The 22,399-nt window shown below is 43.6% G+C and overlaps 1 protein-coding gene across 1 annotated transcript in view; it reads left to right on the top strand.

Moving 5' to 3' along the window:
* Positions 1–22,399, top strand: part of MAPK8IP3 (mitogen-activated protein kinase 8 interacting protein 3) — a 34,937-nt gene that overhangs the window by 2,753 nt on the left and 9,785 nt on the right. The window contains exons 2-14 of the mRNA XM_009872949.1: positions 53–155; positions 2,751–2,869; positions 10,326–10,383; positions 11,370–11,522; positions 12,986–13,067; positions 14,824–14,975; positions 15,572–15,628; positions 16,097–16,267; positions 17,890–18,016; positions 18,864–18,959; positions 20,214–20,375; positions 21,341–21,506; positions 21,970–22,155. Coding sequence (XP_009871251.1) covers positions 53–155; positions 2,751–2,869; positions 10,326–10,383; positions 11,370–11,522; positions 12,986–13,067; positions 14,824–14,975; positions 15,572–15,628; positions 16,097–16,267; positions 17,890–18,016; positions 18,864–18,959; positions 20,214–20,375; positions 21,341–21,506; positions 21,970–22,155 — 1,632 coding nt within the window. The remainder of the gene's footprint in view (positions 1–52; positions 156–2,750; positions 2,870–10,325; positions 10,384–11,369; positions 11,523–12,985; positions 13,068–14,823; positions 14,976–15,571; positions 15,629–16,096; positions 16,268–17,889; positions 18,017–18,863; positions 18,960–20,213; positions 20,376–21,340; positions 21,507–21,969; positions 22,156–22,399) is intronic.

Below are 22,399 nucleotides of genomic sequence, written 5' to 3'. Positions count from 1 at the left end.
ACCATCCTCTGAAAGTCCTGATCCTATAGATCATATGTATTGTCTCACCTAGGAATGGGCAGCAGTGATGAGTGGTCCGATGTTCAGGACATCATAGACTCTACTCCAGAGCTGGATATGTGTCAGGACCCCCGCCTGGAACGCACTGGTAACAGGTACTGAGTGTGACTTTTCACTGTGTGCTCTTTTGCTTGGTTTTATGAGGAGTGAGGAATGGGCACTGTGGCTCACGCTGACTTCGAGATGCAGCCGTTTGAGAAAGTCCATATGTTCCACCTAGTGGGAATATGAGAGGTCCTGACCTTCTCTTTTGTTCTCCAGAGAAGGCAAACGTCTGTTGGTAAGATGCAGAAGGATCTGCCAATGACCCAGAACTGAGCTTGTTTGCCTTTCTGGATCAGGGAGGACAGAGAGATGGAATCACAGAAGGTTTTAAGACAGGCAAAGAGAGCATGCTTTAACCTATAAGGAAGAGGGAAAAGGTGGATTTGTCTAATAGGAGATCAGTTCTGAATTCAGTTTTAAAACCTCAAGGTTTCTTCAGTTTTAATTTTTTCAAGTGTTTAAAGAGCAGGAGCAGGGCTGCTCCGTGATACAGGAAAAGCAGGAGCAACCGCAGCAATCCGAGTCCCACGGATTCTGAGCGTAGAGGGCAGAGCACTGATAATGAGCTCCATCAGCAGCCCAAGACAAGGCAAGGGGCTGAATGAGGTGCCAGTCCTACCCGTGAGCAGCAGGAGACAGGGCTGAAGACCGGTACACCTGCAGTGTAGCTCAGAGAGGGACTGAAGGCAGAGGCCTGAAGTTAAAGGGAGCTATTGGACCAGTGGGTGGATGTGGGTTCCAGGTGAGGACCTGTCAGTGCACTCGTGACCTCAACAGAATTAGCAGACTTTAACTGAACTACTCTGCAGCTCTGGTTCCTCTCCATCAGCCCTTTTGTGCTAAATAGGAGGCTCCCTAAAGGCTATTAATTTTGGCACATATTTCTGTGAGGCATGTCTAGAGTTACTAGTCTACACACCTTGATTCATTTTTACCAAGTTCGGGTGTGTAATTTTACAGGATTCATTATTTTTGCCCTTGTCCAGTGGGTAATTTGGCACTGCACCAGCAAGTGTAACCCCTTAGTTCTTACAGTTATGCAGAAGATGATGAAGGTAAGGCAAGATTTCCTCACAGCCTGAATCTGGACTGAGCATCCTCACTGAGAAGATTGAAGAGCAGCAATAACAGATGCATTGCTTGACTGCAAAGCCACATACAGTTAAACTCCCTTTGGAATATGTAGGATGCTTGGACATCATTTAGGGTCAGGTGCAAGAGGAATCTAGGTACCTGGATCCCCTCTGTGTGAGGTAGACAAAAGTGACTGATGAGATCAGATCAAAAATTGGTCAAACCCAAGGAAAAGAAGGGAACAGAGAGGGTTACTGCTCTGGGAGTTGTTCAGGCAGTGATCTCTTGATCCAGGTAGTGAGACTGAAAGCTGCACGAGACACAAGCCAACGTGAGCTGCTGAACAATATGTTTGCTGTTTTAAAAGCAGAATGCTCTTGAGATATACACAGCTTCTGAAAGTTGCCTGCTGAAGAGGTAGGTTCAAGCTGAATTAGATCTTCAGGTCAGACACTGAGTGCTGGTTGCTTCTTGTCACTTGTGCCATCCGTTAGACTGTGAACTGATTAATTCTGGTGCAGTCACGACACCCATTTGTAACTCATCAGTGCGCTCAGATGTCTGGGTAGCTGTAATTTTCCTGTAATTGAAAAAAACTCACTTTTTTTCATTTATCTCTGCAATGTGCTGTAACTCTTGTATCAGAGGCAGCTACTGCACCCCATTTATAACCTCCAGGCCTTATCACTGGGACTTAATTTATGTAGGAATGAAACCCCACAACCTGAGATAAATATCTGGTTGTACTGACCTTTCCCTTAGACTGACGGAAAAATTTTGCACAGCCTCTCTCTCTTCATGCTGGTTGATTCCCCTCATACAAGGCAGGATGCTTAAAAGTGTTTATAACCCCTTAAAGGCCGTTTTTTAGAGTAGGCAACTACAATCCCAGAGGTTTCCTCACCTCATTGAACAACTATTTTCTCTTTTGAGTCATGAGACTGTCAAGAAATGTAAGAAGATTCTTGATGGTACCACAGATGCTAAGAGGTGCAAATATACTCCCGTATGATACCATTAGAAAGCATCAGCTTGCTTTTACCTTTAATGAAATGGATTTTGCTGATGTGTGAAGAAGAATTTTGGAGCATAGACTCACCCAAAGAAGAAACTAGCCCTTCAGCCTGATTTCACTTACTGGTTGGCGAAGAAAAGAAGGCTGTTGGTGTTTTCAACATTTGAGCCCTTCTCTGATCTTAGGGCTCTCTAAGGTTGCTGTCTAAACTGACAGGAGTGTGGGAATCCTCGCAGAGTCTGAAAAGTCAGAGCTGTGAGCTTCTGCAAAGTGAGATTTTTCTATCAAGTAGTGACTAGTCATTAACCGTCAGGACTTGGAAGGAAATCAGCTGGGCAAGCTTTGAGGTTGTGCATGATAGGTGCTTGTCCTTGATATGGAGAATAAAACGTGCTTTTTTCTTATACTCAGTGTTCCCCGAATCAAGCCCTGGTGAGCAGGTGGGGTTTTGATTGCAACGGTCTGGGATGCTCAGTATTTGGAAAAGTTCTGTCTTAAATGTTGCTAAGTAACAAGTCCTTGGTTCTTGTTTTGTTTTTTTTTTCTTTCAAAACAGCCCAACACAGGGGATTGTGAACAAAGCGTTTGGTATCAACACAGACTCTCTCTATCATGAACTTTCCACGGCAGGGTCTGAAGTTATCGGAGATGTTGATGAAGGAGCAGATCTGCTAGGTAAAAACCTGTTTAAGAACCATTCTGTTTTCTCTGGTACAATGAAAACTATATTAAGCTTCTCGAAGCACTTGAAATTACATTTTTCTGTTTTTTTTTTTCCCAAAACTTGGATGTTTAGGTTATAAAATAATGGCATGGAAATTGAGACATTAAGTGACTGAAATGCGTACTTGCAGTACAGTAATGCTTACTGAGAAAATAACATAAACTGCTGAGTAACTTGTATTTGGGTTGTCTTCGTGTGCATAAGTAATTTTTCTGTGGGATTCTCCCACACAAACACTTCGAAGACGAAATTTGCTTCTTCTGCTTCCTCCCCCAAATTCCCTTTCCCAGTAATTTTCCGCACTAGCAATTTCACTTGGAATAAAGAGTCTGTCTGAAATTTGCAAGGAAGTAACTCTTCCTGAAGTTTAAATGATATGGAAATATTATGGTCTGTTTTGCAGTTTTAACTCTTCTACAGTCAGTCTAAGAAATGTAGTAGTTCACTTTTTTATGCTGATTTTGAAGGAGCTTGTAATACTGAAGTCTGGTCGTATTCTACAGTCCTAACTAGGGCCTTGATGCAGTCAGAGAAGCAGCTTTGGTTCCAGCAGCAGTCCAAGCCCTTGCCTTACTTTTTGGTGTTGGACTCTTGAGTGTCTAGACCTTAATTTGTGACAGAATTTAAGCAAGTTCTTAAATCTTGCGGACTGTTTTCCTGAATCAGGACAATGTGAGTGGTCTTTGAATATTCCAGCAACACAAGCAGCTGACAAAGTTTATAACTGTGTAACTCACTTTCCATTCTGCTGCTTGATTTAAGGAGCTTTAGGAGATGTGAGGGCTCCAACAAGACACCTTTTATGCATTTAGCAGCAAGAGATCTGATCTGAAAGTGTACACTTCCTTTCTGGTGATTACTGATATAAGAGCTGCTTATGGATAATCTTCCAGGTTTGGTTCTGCATATACATCCAGAAGAGGATGAGCTCAATCACATCACAGGTTTGCAGCAACTCACCTTTGCAGGAATTAAATTAGAAAGATTCTTGTATCAGCTTCGAATATGAGTCTTGTATCAGGACCCTCTAAAAGGGTATGTTTGTTCAGAGAGGATAGATTTTACCTTATTTGCCGTGAAGATGTGGACTGAAGACTGGGAAGGAGGTTAAGACAATACTTCTTCTTTTATGTAAAACAAAACATCTGTGAAATTGTTACTGTTATAGGCAACAGCATGACTGGAGTATAAGAACAAGATCGAGACTATGGTCAGAATGCTTGCAATACCTTTTTGACATGGATAGGTTTGTGAATTTTTTTAGAAGCCCGGTGCTACCCGTGCAACACGCAAGAGAGTTTTCACATGTGGATTGATGACTGTTGTCTGAACTGTTAAAACATTTATTGTTTCACCTCCAACTTGAAACTGCCAGAAGAAAAAAAATCTGCAGAAGATTCAGGCTGAACGCACAGGCTTTCTGACTGTAATTCAAGCCAACATGTGCAGATACTTGGAAAATGAAGAATGTAGAAGGAAAAGCATTTTCCTTCTTTTCAGGTTTTGAGATTTTCAGATTTGAGAATCACCTGAATGTTAGCAGTCATTGCAGAAGAGCTGGAACTTCTGCTTAAAGTGAATCGTAGAATCCTATAATAGTTTGAGTTGGAAGGGACCTTAAAGATTATCTAGCTCCAACCCTCCTGCCATGGGCAGGGACACCTCCCACTAGACCAGGTTGCTAAGAGCCCCATCCAGCCTGGCCTGGAACACTTTCAGGGATGAGGCATCCACAGCTTCTCTGGGCAACCTGTGCCAATGTCTCACCACCCTCATAGAAAAGAACTTCCTCCTAACATCTGATGTAAATCTACTCTGCTCCAGTTTAAAACCACTGCCCCTTGTCCTATCACCACACGCCCTTGCAAGCAATCCCTCCCCAGCTCTCCTGCAGCCCCTTCAGCTACTGGAAGGTCGTTGCGAGGTCTCCCCAGAGCTTTCCCTTCTCCAGGCTGAACAGCCCCAACTCCCTCAGCCTGTCCTTGTAGGGAGACTTTGTTGAGCAGTGCCCATGTCAGTGTGACTTAGAAAGACCACACAGCGTGGCATATGAAGAGTACATTTCTGTACTGGGACAATTTTCTGGTTTGAGCAGAGCAGCAAAATTTGCAGAATAGGAAGGCTTCTCCTGGTTGCTTTTCAAACCTGGGAGATGGGCTGTGATGAAATCAAGTATTTCTGGGAGTTTTCTGTGAGAAAGGTTGGTCTAATCAACCCTTTTATTGAGTTCTGGCTACTGACTCTGTGTAAAAGTGTTCTTCGTCCCAACAAATCTATAAGTATTCAAAGTTCTGCCTTTTTGTTAAATAAATTATTCTGTCTTCCTGCTGTACCTTTGAACCTGAAGAGCCATGGAGGAAATTGTGCTTTATGGATGTGATCTAAGAAACAAGATCCACAAACAGAAAGAATTCTTTCTCTCTCTGGGTCATATATGGAATTCAGTTCTCTCTCTAAATCAGAATAATGAAGTTTGTCCCATGTAAGTGTAATTTGAATACTTCCTCTAGTCTCTCTCAGAACTCGGCCATCAGTCTTCAAAGGATTGGACTTGGTTTCCTGAAGAAGTAGAAATCTCATTAAAGAGGACTTTAAAATACAAGGATTTTACAGAAATTACACTTGAGCAGTAGCTGGCAGGCAAATCTGTCTCCTGAATGGAAAATCTCACTCATTCCTTCTGGCTATCTGCAAAGCATCCAGCATCTCTTGGTACAAATTTGACACTTGGTACAAAATTGACACAGTTTTTGGAATATAAAAGAATAAAATTTGTGGTTTTCCTCCCCGCATCTAATACTGCTTCGCATACATGAGTTCGTATAGGAAGTGTTCTGGAGAAAATATGAGCTGAGAACAGTTACTTACTAGTGGTAAATGTAGACCAAATTCCCTTCTTTCTCATGGCAGCCTTAGGAGCACTACTTAGCTGTTTTCCTGTGTCTTCACTTGTTATTTGCAGTTTCTTACCTCCCCATCCTAGGTGGGCTCCCCCTTCTCCCATCTCCCCTTCCTGCTCTTCCCTATTGCAAGTTTTGGGTTTCCCAACTGTGTTTGCTTTGGAGATTAAAACCTAGCTTCAAATAACAGGTTTTATTTTTGCAGCGAAGACAGAAATTCAGATGTATTAGCAGTAAGTTTATGTATAGTTCTTTGTACTGCGGTTGGAATGGGATTATCAAACTGAGTCCCAATACTGCAGTGCGGAAGAGAAAAAAAAAGTCTCTAAATGCAACTAACTGTCTTTTCCAAGATGAAACATCGCTGGATCTAGTTGCTAAAATCACAAGGGAAGGGGAAATGAAAAGGTAGTGGGAACTAGTTGTGCTATGTTTAGTGGTACATGGCTTAATAAAGAGAAAATAAAGAGAATATGAAGGTTTATGCTGTGCAGGACGCTGTGATTACCTGAGATGCACGTCTGGAAAGCTGGGGGTACTGAGGCATGTGGTTGCAGTTGTACCACAGGTTACCTTCCCTTGATTTTTTTTTTTAATGTCCTCTATGTAGAGTCATGCCATCTACAGTCATGGCAGGTCCTGTCCTTACTATTTCATGCCTTTTGACATTGAAATGGCTGAATCATTGTTAATTTTTTTTGAACAAAATTTTTATTTTGTTAGTTTCAGTCACTGATTGATCCTTTTTTCACTTCCTTTTTTTCCCTTGTCTCTCTGTGCTTCGCTGGACATGGCCCATAGGGGAGTTCTCAGGTGTGTATCTCCTCTGCTCAGTTTCTTTTCTTGTTGCTTTTTTCCTTGTTGAGGTCGAATGACGTGGTATACACGTGTGATACTCCCCTGCTCTTGTCCAAACACGGTTGGCTTTGCAGACTTCTCCCACCTTCCTCTTGCTTGGTTGCCTTGCACCGGCGGGTCACTGGGCGGCAGGACGTCCCCGCTCTGCGCTCACGAGCCTGCTGCGTTTCAGCAAGCTTTTCTTGTCTGGCTTTATGCAGGTTTGCTCCACTGTGTTACACTGGCCTGTCACTCAGGGTCTTGGGCCTCCAAGTGCCTTTTTTTTGTGGTTTTTTTTTTCAACTCCTGTCAGGACAGGTGATGTGCTTGGAGCAGAGCTCAGGTGGGCCGAGGACTGAGTTAGGTTCCCACCGTCAGTGAGCCACGCTGTGGGATACCCCTCGTGTGCATGATGGCCACTTTGGGATAGCTCGTGCATACTGTCCCTCTTCTGGAATACCTGTAGTGACGTTAAAGACATAGATTTAGAGTGGCAAGGCCTCTGTCTGTCATGGAAGCTTTGCCTTTCTGACAGGAGCTCAAGTGATAGCTCCATCTCTTCTTTCGGCAAAGGAGACTCACTGCCTCAGAGCCATGCTCCGTCGGCAGAAGGTTTGCACCTTTCCGTAATACGCACCCAGGCCCTGATGCAATTCCAGATGAAGTCAAGGGGATCTCTCTTGATATCAGTGCAAATTGGCTGAAACTTTCCCTGTAGTAAAGGTGACTTACGCAGACACGATGCTGCGCGGCGATGAGCTCTGCCACCTTCCTTTGCCCAGCACCTCTTGGTGTTGGCTCTGTGAGGTTGCAAAAGAAAGGAATGGCATCATCCTTTCTTTTAGTTCAAACCATTTTTACTGTAAGCTACTTGTTTGTTGTCCTTTCTCAAAAAGCCTCCCGCTGAAGCCGAGCTGGAGTTTGTCGCAGCATGAGGGTGAATTTGGGCCTGTGTGAAAAGGCCGGATGAGAACTTTGATATCCACACCCACACTCCCCTTTTTGTTTTTCCTCCTGCCCCTGTCCTTCCCTCACTCTGTTCATCGTGTCTGTTGAACTGCCTTTGTTGTGGGGATGGGAAACCCAAAGACGTGTGGCCAGGGAAGTGATGAATCATAGAATCATGAAGACGCAAGGAGCAGGTGAGCTCGTCTCGAGCTTGTCCTCACACCCCGGTGTGAGTCCCCACTAGGCCAGGCTGCAGCAGAGCCGGGTGTGGGTTAGTCACGACTGAGCGTCGCAGACACTGGCATCGCACGCGGACGTACACATGCTGATGAGCTGCTCTGTTTGCTGTTTACAGACTGGTACTTAATGGCTGCTTTTTTTTCTCTTCCTTTCTTTCCCTTTGTCCCCATCTCTTTCTGTTCCCTTTCTCGTATGGGATGGCTCTCATAGTACGGGATGATTTCTTTGGTAAGGCGAAGGCCTTTTTTCTTTTTTCCTTTTTTTTCTTTTCTTACCTTTTTTTTTTCCAGTGTGCATTTTTTTCTAGATTTCTTTCATTCGCTCAACATCCCTCCATTTGTCTTGCATTACCTTGGTTTGGGTTTTTTGTGATGGTGGTATCACCTCGCCAAGAAGCAGGACACAGCTGGTCAGTAGCAGTGGTTTGAGGATTCTCCTCTGTTTCTTGTAGCCAATGATCCACTTTGATGCTTCACACTCTTTGTGTGGCTGTGGCAGGTGGGCAGTGTAGGATGGGCTCCGTGCCACAAAGAGGGGAAGAGATCTCCTTTTAGTCATGTGGGCTTTTTGTGTTGGTTTTTTTTTCCCCCATGAGCAGGGCTTTGCCATTACAGCCTGCATAAGGTTGTCTCATAGTGTTTGTTCCGTGACACTGGGACGCTTCAGCCTTTATTGCAGGACAAGCCCTTCAGACCTTTTGATAGTTAAACATTGGGCTGTCACTGTGTCACACACAAATAAAGCAGAAGCAGTGGTGAGGATAGTGGTAAGCTGGGACACTGTGTAGCTTTTAGTTCTGGCATGATAGCTCACCCTTTTCACTGGAGTTCATTTCTCTCCCAAAAAGAGCCACGGAGAGAGATAGATGACTCATGAATGGGAAGGAAAAGGATTTAGTCCAAAAAAGATGGGGATGAACTCTTTCCCTTGATGTCCCTCAGGACCTGTAATGTCCTTGTGCCATTTTAATGCCTTACTGGCTAAATACTTACTTGATCATTTGTAGAACCACTAAAGAGGAGCAAGAAAATAATTTAATAAACGTATGACTTGCTGGTTTTCCAGTCAATATATGGCAGGCCATAAAAGAAAGAAATATAGGTCATTCACCTTACCAAACCAAAAATGCACTTCAGTTTACACTGCAGTTAGTGTCTCCCACTTTTTCTGCAATATTCTTTGACGCAACATCCAAAACCACATTGCCTGAAACATCAAAGTGATTAATTATCTGTCTACTAGTTTTTCAAAAGTTATTTGAAAATGCTGCTTCTTACTCATTCTTGCTGGGTATTTGCTTTTGCCATCATAAATTCATCCCATTTAACTGTGGGAAGAGGATCTGTATGTTGGACTGTTGTGATGTGTTTTCACTTCCTGTATGCTACCATGTTTCTCTAACTTCCATTTACTTCAAGTTTGTGTTGTTTTTATTTTATTGCAAATATTAATTAATCAGCAACTAATGGACTGTGAAAACTGTTGATGTCTTTGCTGTAAAGGAAGAGGTTGTGAGACTTCTTCGTGCTCTGGGACCTGTGGTGAGGAGTGAGCTGCAGCTCTCAGCGCTGTCCCCTGACTGGCAGAGGCCTCCTTGCCTTTAGTTCTCAGGTGGCCTCTATTCCTCACTATAAGACAGAAGCTGACCCTGGCAGCCACCGTCAGGAATCAATCCAGATGTGCTTTTTGTTCCTAAATTCCTTTCTGTTTGATTTCATGAAGTGTTGAATTCAACCTTCACTCTTAGCCCCAGATTTTTCAAAGTGCTTGCAACCCAATCTGCAATATTGCAGTGTGTCTGATGTAGATGTTTTCTTGAGTGTAGGTCTTAAGTGAGGAGACCAAGACTTCAGATCTTGAGTATCTGTGAGAAAACTGTTAAAGGTAGATAAAGCAATGGACGATTTAAAGTCCTGTTAAAGTTGCCCTGGTGGAAGGCCGATAATGGGATGCCTTTCCATGTGCATGATGAAACTGGTCACAGCATGATCCCAAATTTCTACTGAGAAAATTTGGCTTAGACTAAGAAAGAAAGAAAATCACTGATGTGCGGATCTGGCCAGCGATTTGGACAGTGTCCTGATGTCCTCTGTGAAACCCTCATGAACTTATACCTTCTTTTTGCACAAGTAATGATAAAAAAGGGTTGCAGTAGCTCATGGCTGAGCCAGAAGTTACTCACCTGACCTCCCCTAATTGGCCTTAGTGAAGCTCTCCTCTCTGTCCCTTTTGGGGGAGTCTGTGAAAGTTGAGATAAGAAGCTAGGTCTGCGTTTGGGCTCTTTACAGAAGGACACACGGGTGTCTTTCTTTGTGCTGCATGGTCTTTCAGCAAGGGGCACCCCACTCTCCACAGCAAGACACAGAAGCCTAGGGAGGCGTAACACAAATGATTTCTCCTCCTCGAGCATGAGTCAGGCAGTGCCACACAAGCTTCATATTCCTAGGAGAGCAGATGAAAACTGCCTGGCCTTTCTTTTCAGGAATGGGCAAAGAAGTGGGGAATCTGCTGTTGGAGAACTCGCAGCTACTGGAGACCAAGTAAGGAAGTGTTGCGTGCTCTGAACTGCCTCCCTAGCTGTACAGGGGATGTCATCTTGAAGTAGGTCTTGGCTAGAACTCCTGCCTCACAGGGGTTTACTCATTTATCTAACAGGTTCTCTTGAATACTTGTTGTTCTTTCAATTGTAGAAGAGGAGTTGCTCTTCTGAGCGACTTTCCTAACTGTTTCCTTTCTGCAGGTGCTTGGATGAAGTCTCTGTGCATGTGCTGGTAGGGTCTGATCCTAACTGAAATCCATGACCAGCTTTTAAGTAATTTCAGTGGGAATCTAGATATGTGTCTGTGAGGATATTGCTCTTTATATGGTTTTATTTGCCATGTTTGTTATTTGAAAATAAAATTTTCTTACTATCAAGAAGAGTTTTCAAAGATTTAATGGTTGATAAAGGAGAAGCAGACAATGGAATAAGCTTACTTTTTGAGAAAAGCTGGCAAACCAGATACTAAAGCTAAGCAGCAAGGAAGAGGGTGGCAGAGTACTCCCAGGGGAGAGCTGGAGAACTTACAATGACAGGAAGCTGCTGATTTTAAAGATTTTAAGATATTTCAGAGCTGCTTGGAAATGCTTATTTGCAATTATCTGCAACTACAGATAACAGCAGTTCTGAAAGGTGTGTTTCAAATCTTCATTCTGTGAAAAATAACTTTGAACCTTATGCAGGTGATAGGTCACCCTACACCTGCTTCCTGCAGTATTCTGCCACCTTCTTAAGGAGATGTTGGTCTGTCAGTCAGAATACAGGACTGAACCAACCTCATCCTGACAAATTACAGTGATTTCTGTGTTCTTCTGCAACTCCTTCTTGCCAAAATATACTTTCTCCTGAGTTATAGCTGGACAGAATTGGCTAAATACCCTCATTTCAGCTGCCCTTGTAGTCCATGCAACTTTAATTTCAGATTTCTCTTATGGACAGCTGCTGGTTTGGGGCATTTTTGCTTATTGTTCCTTTCACACCTTTAAGAAATGCTTTGAACGTTGTGAAGAATGATTTGATTGCCAAGGTGGACCAGCTGTCTGGAGAGCAAGAAGTGCTGAAGGGAGAGCTTGAAGCAACAAAGCAGGCCAAAGCCAAAATGGAAACCAGAGTCAAGGAGCTAGAGGAGGAGCTGAAAAGGTGAGTGATTCACAGCGTGCCATGGGGAGCTGGGAGGACATGAGTGATAAACCCATCTCCTTTGTTAGTTTTACCCTGTTTCCCTCACGGATTTGAGCACTGGAATTCCAAAGTACCTTACAGAGCACTTCAAGGCTGATGGTAGGTCGTCGAGTGAAGTGTGAAGAGTGAAGTGTTCAGAGTTTCAATTTGCAGGGCTTTTTTAGGGAAAAAATAAACTCGAAAAATGCAGATTTCAAAACCAATTGAAGGAAACTGTCAAGCACGTGATCCTTGCAGCAGCCAAGACAGCTCTGAGAGGAGTAAATGCCCATTCATTTAATGAAAGAGCTAATACAGATTCCCACAAACAATATTTGAATGCCAGTACTGTTAATTGTTTCATTGTTTATGTTAAGAATGAGAAGAAGAGAGAGAAGAGATTTTAAAGTCCTATGTAAGTAGGATTTGGAGAGATCCCACTTCTTAATTTCGGGTCAAATTAGAGAAACCGAATCAGGGTCAAATTAGAGAAACCTGACAGGGCTTGTGATGATTTCACATCCATGAAACTAAAAATTCCCCTTGGGGCTCAAAGAAATGGAATTACATTTTGACTGTCTGTATGTTGTCCTGTAATATCTCAGTTCAGAGGACAGTGTTTATTTTGCAGCTGGAATCTGGAAGGTTGCCTCTGTGATCTGAGGGCAGAATCACCCAAGAATAACACAGACTGATCTCTTGGTTTTTTGAAATATCTGAAATGAAAATAGTCTCACAAGCAGTGGAGATAGGTCTGATTTTTTAAAGTGCCTTTTTGAGACTCTCATACTATACATAATGTATGTAATACACTATGTAGCAGGGATGTGGACTTCTAACTGGCAAGTGTACCTTTTTAGGAGATGGATTTTTTTCCTGCAGTGTCTTTGCTGTTGATAAAAGTGCTTGTAATTCAGATGGGGGTGCACAGCTGCAGCTCAGTATGGAGTTTAAAGAAATTAAAAGCACTCAGATAAATAAGTATTTTATTAACACGGATTTGGTGTTCTTTTCTTTAGCATTATGGCAAACTCTCCTGCACATTTGAGGCTTTTTTTGCTGCATTGAAAACAGAAGCAGCCCAGAAGAAGAACTTAAGCCAACGTTTTCACTGCTGATCATGGCTAAGATAGATTTGAACATAGATTATGATTGTGAAATAGAAATTGGCTGGACTGTTCCAGTGGTCAGTGTTTTGGTCCTTGCATCAAATGTTCCAAAGAAATGGGGTGATGTTGGTGAAGCTGTTAGAGGAACATGCTACAAGAAAGAGGGAAAAATATCACAGAAGCATCTCCTTATTCACGCACTTCTCGCAGTTTGAAAATGTTTCCTTGTAATGCATGCAGACAGACCTTCCATAGATGGTTGTCCTCCCAAAACGTCTCAGGGCCAGCCATGGTGTCTCTTGCTGGTTTGATGCCTTTCTTCCTGTTTCCTAGGGTGAAATCTGAAGCGATTGTTGCCCGACGAGAACCCAAAGAGGAGGTGGAGGATGTAAGCAGCTATCTCTGTACAGAATTGGTATATTACATTACTAAAATGCCTGCGGGGAAAGGGGGTTTATATACTGACTCTATTATTACTCCTGATCTGCCTTTGTTAACAATGAGGGCAAAGCTGGTGAATTGTGGATTGTTTCTGATGAGCGTTGCTAATAGACAGGTGTCCTGAAATTACCTCTTCGTATGACTTTCAAGCCATAGTTCTGGCAAGATGTGCAGCCAACACCGTGGCAGTGCCATGCAGGATGTTGTTTTGGCAGAACGATGCTAAGGCAGTGCCCTGCTCAGCACCTTTCCGTTCTATCTGGTTCTCCCTCGTTTTGAATTACAGTCTAGTGTGCAGTGTGGTTTCCCTCAGGTTCTTGTGACAGTCAGGCTTCTCCAGAAGAGCTTGTCTCCACACTGGCTGTGAAGCTGTAAGCCTTGAGGATGTTGTACGGTGAAATCTAGGTTATACAGCCAGCTTTGCCGCAGCGACTGCCGCCTTTTGTTAGTTCTGTAATCTTGGTCTTGCGATATTGTTTTTCTCGTTATTTCTTTTTCATAAGCCAGTACTGCCTGTTACAGGGTGCAGGCAGAGAAGGCTCATAGACTGTTCCTCCGTGACAGCTCTTTAAATTGTTTTGGCTGAGGTAGGGGCTTTTCTACAAAGACCCAACTGTCGCCAAAAAAAAAGGCAAACCAAAGAGATTTTGCTTGTCAAAGTCACTCTGCTAGGACAGGGCATTAGATACACTTATTTTTAGTATTACTGTGTTCTTACTTTATAAAATAGTTATTGGAGCAGATTCAATTCTAGTCCAGTTCTCTTGACTTAACTGAGGTGAACTTGAGTATGTTGAAGATGTAGGTAGATAGGAAAATTTTCAAGTTGTGCTTGTGTAATGTTGAAGATGGCTGGATTTCTTTAAAGCTGAACTGACAGGAGACCTATCTTTTTAATTTAAAAAAAAAGTTTATAAATTTCTTTTTCATTTATACTCTTCTTTGTTTTGACTAGTTGCACAGGTTTATGCCAAGTCCAGGGAGGCTGGAGGGGGACTTGGTTTATTTGTGCTATTCCAGCTCTCAGCAGTACTCACCAGCCAGGCTGAGCTTGGGAATTGCCACAATCTAGGCACAACTCAGTACTGCTTCCTAGTAATTAATTTCCCAAATCCTTTATGATTTCTTTTTTTGGCAGATATTTTCTCCAGCTGAGCCATGTTCTCATTTTCAGCTTCCCAAGAGAGACAAACAAAATCTCATTTCTGTTGCCTGCTAACCCAAAGCCGCATGTGCCCTCATCGAAAGGCCAAATTCCATCACGAAAGAGGAAAAGGCCTTTCTTTAGTTTCTTGTGCCCTGCACCGTTACCAGTGTGTACTAACGGAACGCCTCCTTCCTTGTCCACTTGATGACATGACATGGTGCTTCCTGCTGCTTGTGACTGGGTTTGCTAATGAATTAAAACTTCGGTTTCCAAACTACTGGACCAATGGACTGCTGTCAATTCTCAGAATTCCTTGCAGACTGTCAAAGTACTTTGCTGGCAACAGTCCTTGGATGGGGTTTTCAGTTTGGTGGTGGTTCTAATTCTAATTTCTGTGGGTTTGCAAAACACCCCAGAGGTCCATGGGCAATAGTTTGGAGCTCGTTTGTCTAGAATTAGCACCTCATACAGGGAAATCAAGGGCTAATCAAGCAGAACAGGAGGAGAACTAACAATATGTCTGTCTGGCTCCTGATTTGCCCTGTACTAACATCAGTCCCCTTCCATCTTTTGTTGGCTGAAGCAGTGCTCCTCCCCCCTGCAGGACAACATTCCTATAGCTCAGCGCCGCCGCTTCACCCGCGTGGAAATGGCCCGGGTTCTGATGGAGCGCAATCAATACAAAGAGAGGTTGATGGAGCTCCAGGAGGCTGTCAGGTGGACAGAGATGATCAGGTGAGACTCGGTGTTGGTGAACGTTGCTATTTAGGACAAAACCTGCCCGTGTTTGACCTTGTGGTCAATGGAACCCTTACCAGTATATGAGTTGAGATGTCCTGAAAGTTCTGTAAACTGTAGATCCTTCTCTCCTAATATCTAAGTCTTTCACTCTTATTCCTGAAGTTGGGCTCCATATCTGGAGTTACCATCATTATTTGGAGACACTAAGCAGTTGTTTATCTTGCTTGTTTCTTTTATGCTAATTGAGTTGGAAAAAGCTGTAGGGAGGAGGGTTGCTTCCAGTTAATGAATTCTAAAGGCTATGGCTGGAAGTGAATATAATGCTGGGGTTTGTAGTTACCAGGCTAGTAGCGCTACACCGAGTTGATAAAACTTCAAATTGAACCCACTTACTTGCACTTCATGTCAGCGTTGAAACATAAAGTGGTTGGGTGTGCTTACATAAGACTGGTGCATGTCACTTCCTTTGTTGTGTTTTGAAACTTGTTAGTATGAATTCTGAATTTTGACATGTCTTCCTTGATGGAAATGGCATGCTGATTGGCAGAAACTTGTATAAATTAACTTGCTGCTGCTGCGTTTGTCCTTAGAGCTTCCCGTGAGCACCCATCCGTCCAGGAGAAGAAGAAATCCACCATTTGGCAGTTGTAAGTTCTTTGGGGGTTTGTGTAAGATTAAAAAAAGGAGAAGTGTTGCCATTTCTAGTTTAGACAGCAACTTCATAGACTCTGTCATTAATGAAATGTCAACTAAAAGTGTTGTTAGCTGAGCCCTTTTACCTTCAAAGGTTTACTTATGAAATAGAAATCAGATATGAACATTTGCATTGATTCTGTTTTGCAAGCTGAAAAAGATCACAAGGATCCTGGAATGAAAACATACATGCACTCACAATCAGTTTTAATAAAGGGCTGTTTTCAGGAAGCATTTGTTTCTCAAAGCTAAAAACACTTTATGTCAATCAAATTGAGGGCTTAGCTCTAAGATCGAAGTAGGGTAGTTTTCATGACGGGCTCGCAGCCCCTGGTTGCGTACCCCTTGATTCCCCTGTTGTGAATCTGTGGTGGTGTGTTGTCTCCTCAGACCCTTACTTGTTGGCCTTTTACTGTCCCTAGCTTCAGCCGTCTGTTCAGCTCTTCCTCGAGTCCCCCACCAGCAAAGAGGACCTACCCATCTGTGAACATCCACTACAAGTCTCCAACCACAGCAGGGTTCAGCCAGCGTCGCAGTCACACCATGTGCCAGATCTCCTCTGGCAGCCGCACCCTGGAGTTCTTCCCTGACGAGTGAGTTGCGTGCTGTGTGCCAAGCCACGTGCCCCTGCAGCTCTCCCAAGTAGCACCTTTTCTTAAAGCAAGCTGGTTTCTGCTTTTAAAAAAGCCTGTGTGGTGTTAATGTGTTTGTCTCTTGTGGTTTATCTCCCTGAGGTTGCACTCGGCAGTGAGCACTTGGATGGGCTCAGCAAACGTTGTGCTCCCAAACGTGTTGCTGCTGCGGCTTTCTAGGCTGTGATGGTTCGTCTCAGCAGAGACCACCATAGACTTGGGCAGGCCTCAGCCCTGGTTGTGGACTCATTTGCAGACTGCGTGATGGAATGAAATAGGGCTTTTGTGGTGAAGTGGGATGGCAGCACTGGGACAGCGGGCTGGAATGTCTTGCCCAACCCTGTTGACAGGGAGTTCAAGTGAAGACAGAAGTTCTCGCAGCAGCATGTTTAGGTTCCAGTGTTCGGTTTTAATCTTAACCATGCCAAGGAAAAGCCTCTAGGTGCTGTTACTGCAGTCTTCTCCCTATTCTTTATGTCTCTGACATGAGGGGAGAAAACTTTTCTGCGCTTTACTTGACTTGGAAATGCATTCTAGCACGACAAAGGTGTGCAGCTCCGCATGCGGTACGTTGTTGTGGAAGGGCTTTGGAGAATGCGATGGTAAAATATTGTGACTTTGGCAATGAGAAGGATTTATTGGAAGGGTGCTCAGTCAGAAGAGAGATTGTCTTTAGAAAGGTAAATTTGCATTTTATAGATACCCGTTGCCTTTATTCTGTCCTTTTAATTTGATTACAATATCATAGTCATTGTGTGGTGTCTGAGAGCTTTTCAGCAGCGCTTTAAAGAATGTGACTAACCGCTGTCAGAAGCTGTTTGTTCGCTCATCCTCCCCGGGGGAGGAAGCATGTGCAGGGAAGTGCTTTGTTTTAGCAGGGGGTTGTTTTTGTTTTAAATATATACATGTCATTATGTGTAGGGGGTTTTGTTTTGGACTGGATTTTTTGCTGATGTTGTTTGGACTGTGGAATGATACTTCAAAAACCTATTAAGAGGTGGAACCGATACTCAAACAGCCTTTGTTTATATTAAAATGTATCTTAAAAGCTCACGGATCAATTTTTCTTTTAACCTTTGCCTGCAGAAAGCTGCGGTTATTCTGCTGAAACCAGCAGTTTCAATAGCAGTTAGTGCATATTTTCCTTGTCAGCAGAGAAAGCTTTAAAATGAACAGAAAAATAAATAGTTGACGATAATGAAGCAAGGAAGAACTCAAAATGCCTTCCTGATGGAAACATTAGATTGATAAATTGTAACAGCTAAGCAAAAATTGGCTTAATCTCTAGATTCATAGGTCTTACAGAAGGTTGAGTCGCTGTTTCTAAAGGGCTCTTGGAGCACTGAAGTGGAGATGACAATGATTTGGCCTGCCACATGGTTCAGGTGACAGGGAATTACAGGTTAGGGATGCCTGTGTCTGCTTCTTCACAGAATTTTTTCTCTCTCCAATTTCCTGCATATGTTTTCAGAGATGGATTTGATTTGCTTTGTATTTCCTCCTGCTCTGGCAAAGCTCCCTCAACCTTTGGCTTCTGTTTTTAACCACAGACTGAGAAGTAACGTTGCTGCTTCTCTCCTCAGTGACTGCACGTCCTCGGCACGTCGTGAGCAGAAACGGGAGCAGTACCGCCAGGTCCGGGAGCACGTGCGGAATGATGACGGGCGGTTGCAGGCCTGTGGCTGGAGCCTTCCTGCCAAGTACAAGCAGGTAGGGACTGCTCTTCGGGCAGGCTGAGGGGAAATCGTCCCTCACAGTGAAACCAGTGAAGACCTGACTCTCTCACTGGTAACCTTTTTGCCTTAGTCCTTCAGGATTTCGAGGCCTCGTGCATGTTTTATTTGTACAGTGATTGTAGGCACAGATCAAATTAACGTTTTCTCTGTCTCCACCAAAGCTGATGGAAGGGGCGTTCCTCTTCGTGAAGGTGTTGAAAGAACCTACCCAAAACCAAGAGTAATTAACCTTCTTTTTCCAGAGCCCAGTACTTGTTTTCATTTCTTTTGTTACTGTAATTAGGCTTGAGCATTAGATAGTGCATTTATACTGTTGAGAACTTTACCAGTTGTTTAGTACAAAAATCAAATGCAGTGCAGTTTGCTCACACTTCTCCCCAGCAGTAACACAAAATCAAATGCAATCAGCCTGATTTGTGGCCTATGACTCATTGAACTGGTCAAAGACCACCTAAAAGAAAGGAGTCCTGCAGTGTGGCTTGAAAGTGGAGGAGTTTTAGGCCATGATGGAAGGGAATGTCAGTATTCTGACTTCTTTACAGGGAGTGTCTGTCAGCAACCCATTCTCTGTCGTCAGCAGTGCAGCGTGTAGCCTCTGTTCACCATAACTGGGGCAGCGTGTGATGGTGAGAGAGGCAGGCTCTCGGGTGGGCTGCTCCCACCTCTGTAGGGACTCTCTGTACAAGATGTGAGATGGAGCCTCAGCAGCCCTCATCTCTGAGGCTAGTAAGTTGGGTTCGGCTGTATTGGTTACCTCTCTCATGCCATAGCCTGCTGTTCACAGCTCTGCACTATCGTTTTTGTCTTCTCTTGCCCCACAGCTGAGTCCCAACGGTGGTCAGGAAGACACTCGCATGAAAAACGTCCCTGTGCCTGTATATTGTCGCCCGCTAGTAGAGAAGGACCCAACCATGAAGGTATGTTGTCTCTGCGTATCATTGCATTCCAGAAAGGGGACATGGAATAAGCAAAGAGATTTGGTTGCTAAATGAGCGCTTTTTACAACAATCTGTATTTTTTATGCATTATATATTTCAAATTCTATCTGCCACTTCCCGTTTTTTGAAAGGTAGTTTCTTATGTACATGGGGAAGAGTACTTCTCCATAAAGACATAATTCTCAGCTGCTTCTGGTTGCCAGATCACATGCGTCTGTCTTGCATCTTACACTTCTTTGAGACAACTCTTATATTAGCAACATTATATGCTTATAAGGCTTTTGCTAAGGCTCATTTGGGTATTATACAAAACGTTTGTCTCTCTGCAAGTAGCACATTTATCTACTATAAGTAGTTGTTTTGAAATAGGTAGTTTGTCAATAAGTTCATTCAGAGTTGATTTTTAGATGACGTTCTGATGTTTAGGTTGTAACTTATGCTGTTGGTTGTTGCTACAAGATTGGCGTGGTCTTTGGACAATATGGTGTTCAGCACCTTTCCTGTATGATCTTGGATAATTCCGATATTTATTTCTGTATTCTTGTTCCCAGGACTAAAAAAAGTAGCTCATGGGAAATTTGCTAAATTTGATTTCAGAAAATATGCAGCATGCTTATTGCACTCTGTACTTCTTACGTAGGAAGCTAAAACAGCAGATTTTTATTTTTTTTTTAAAAAAACCACTTTATTTTTTGTTGTCTTAGTTCTTTAAATAACTTTCTAAGATCAGACAAACACTGCTTTTTGGGCAAAGGAGTGCGAGGAAGCAGGAGAGTGGGGTGGGAGGGGCGACTAGGGGACAGGAGAGCACTTGGCTGTGTCCTCAGCCAAGTCATCAGAGGCAATTTTAGTTAAGTGGTCACACTTATTGTACCTCAGGCTGGTAACATCTGCTGTGTCCTGCTTGCTTTGCTAAAACAACTTAGGAACCCCAGAGTCAGAAACAGGGACTGGGGTTTCAGAAGCCCGTTTTCAGTTATGCACCTGATTTATTACCTTTATTTTCTTGAAGTCTTTTGGTCAATGTTTTGAGCTAGGTTACGGAGAACCTTTATCTTACTTCTATCAAATATGACCGTGTCTTCTGGTAGAATTCAGCAAGGTTTGTTGTTTCCAAATAAATATTTCAGGTGTTTGACATGTGTCCAAGGTTCTCCACAAAGGTGCCTGAATTTAGAGAGACCCTGGAGTCTCCAGAATTCTTAGTTTAAGATTCTTGTTTCTGTTACTTAGCTGTGGTGTGCAGCTGGAGTCAATCTCACAGGATGGAGACCTTTGGAGCAGGAGTCTGGGAATGGGCAGAAACTGGATCCTGGACGCGACCCACTCACCTGTGATCGGGAAGTGGAAGGCGAGAACAACAAAAGTAACCATACATCTCCTGAAAAGAAAAAGGTCAGAAAAGAAAATGGATTAACTTTTTTCCCATTCCATCCCTGACATGCCCCTTCTCGCAATACTTTGTGCTGTCCTATATAATGCACTAACTTGTATTTCTGAGGCATCATCTTGTGTGGTAGGGTTGTAGTGTTCTGGCCTTTCAGTTTCCTCTCTGTGTCATTTGAGATAAGTCATCTAGGATAAAATTTTCCAGCTTCTGCTTTTGAAACATTTGGAATTCTGCTTTTGAAACATTGGAAATTCTGCTTTTGAAACATTGGGGATTCTGAAAAAAAATCCTAATAACAAGTGTAATTAAGTGCTTGATGAAATTGCTAGGAAGATTGTGGAGTCCTTGCCACTGTAAATTAATAAAAATAATAATTCAGGCAAAGCGTTGTTAAAAAGAACACAGATGTCGCAGGGTCCGTGAGTCCCATTTGGTTCAGAAGTTGAAGTTCTTGAGATTTGTTCCAGCTTTGTTTATTAAGTCTTAAGTGTTTGGTGTTCTTTTTTAAGAACCAAGCTGTAATTTGCAGATAATATTGCAATGTTTTATCCTTTCTGGTTTGTGGCATTTTTTTTCCCCAAAGCTGTCTTACGCTGCTGCTCTACAGTTTTCTGAGATCAGCATGCTTAAGCTGGTAGGTTGAGTGCATCCCAGCTCCGTGGCATTTGCATCTTGAGTGAGTGTTCAGTAGTGATGCATTAGCCAGACATTTCAGAAGAGGAATTAATAGCCAGATTCCTCTTGTCCTGAGAAGCCAGACAGGCTCTTTGGCCAGCGTTCCAAATACTGGTGCAGCAACTTGAACGAAATTGGCATAGCTCGTATTGTTTATTTACATCAGCTGGGAAGAGACTTGGCTCTTTGGAGCCGGCATCGTGGTCTTTGCATGTGCAGATGTTGCCAAGCGCCAGTGTGCTCCCTCTGACCCGAGAGGAGCACTGATTCTGCCCCTGTGTTTGCTCTCCTGAAGGCAAAGGAGCTCCATGAAATGGATGCTACATCCAGTCGTGTCTGGATCCTCACCAGTACGCTGTCGACAAGTAAAGTTGTAATTATTGATGCCAATCAGCCTGGAACAGTGGTGGACCAGTTCACAGTTTGCAATGCTCATGTGCTCTGCATCTCCAGCATCCCTGGTAAGTGGGGCCCAGGTGCTGGCTGGGATCTGCATGGGGTCACCTGCTCCACAGAGGAGTCATAAATGTAGCGTCCTCCCTTCAGAACTCACCCTTGGACCCTGCTGCGTTCTGTAGTTGTCCCTCAAAACCATAACTCAGATCTTGCCTTCTTGTAGGACCTTTCTGTGGAGATCCTTCACTGTTGAACGTGTAGTAAGTGGGTCCTTTGGCATGCAAAGGATGGTTCTTTGGAGCAAGAGTGAACCTTGCCTGGGTTTGGGAAGGTTCTGTAACTGGCCTGGATGTCGATGCTTGGGGTGAGGGGATTTGCTGTGATGTTGACCGATGCTGTCGTGCCTCCCCAGGGTAGCAAACTCTGAGATTCAGCATCTTCCATCCGTATGGTTACCTCAGGGTACTGCGACATTTAAATTAGCACCGACAGCTAGATTTATGGGAGAATCTGTTCTTTGCCCTTCAGCGGCCAGTGAGAGTGATTATCCTCCAGGCGAGATCTTTCTGGAGGGAGATGTAAATCCTGAAGAGTCGTCTGGAACAGATGGTGTCTTGGCAGGAATCACTCTGGTGGGCTGTGCGACCCGCTGCAATGTGCCACGAAGTAACTGTTCCTCGCGTGGTGACACACCTGTGCTGGACAAGGGACAGAGTGAGTTTGGGGACATAAAACTTAATGGCAGTCCAGTTATAGCTGGTCCCATGTGAGCTTACGGTCTTACAGCTCCATCCTCCTGTCCCTGAGTTAACTACTTCAGAGGCCTCAAGAAATTTCTGAATTTCTCCTTTTCTCTCTGAGTGATCCACATCGTGCAACCTGGTTGTGGGGGTCAGAGAGCAAAGTATTTTGCACAAGCAATTTGTTTGCCCTGCCACAATTACTTCTGCTCTCATTG

Source organism: Apaloderma vittatum, unplaced genomic scaffold (assembly GCF_000703405.1).
Source record: "Apaloderma vittatum isolate BGI_N311 unplaced genomic scaffold, ASM70340v1 scaffold5647, whole genome shotgun sequence".
Classification (NCBI taxonomy): Eukaryota; Metazoa; Chordata; class Aves; order Trogoniformes; family Trogonidae; genus Apaloderma; species Apaloderma vittatum.
This window is presented reverse-complemented; position numbering and strand designations above follow the sequence as displayed.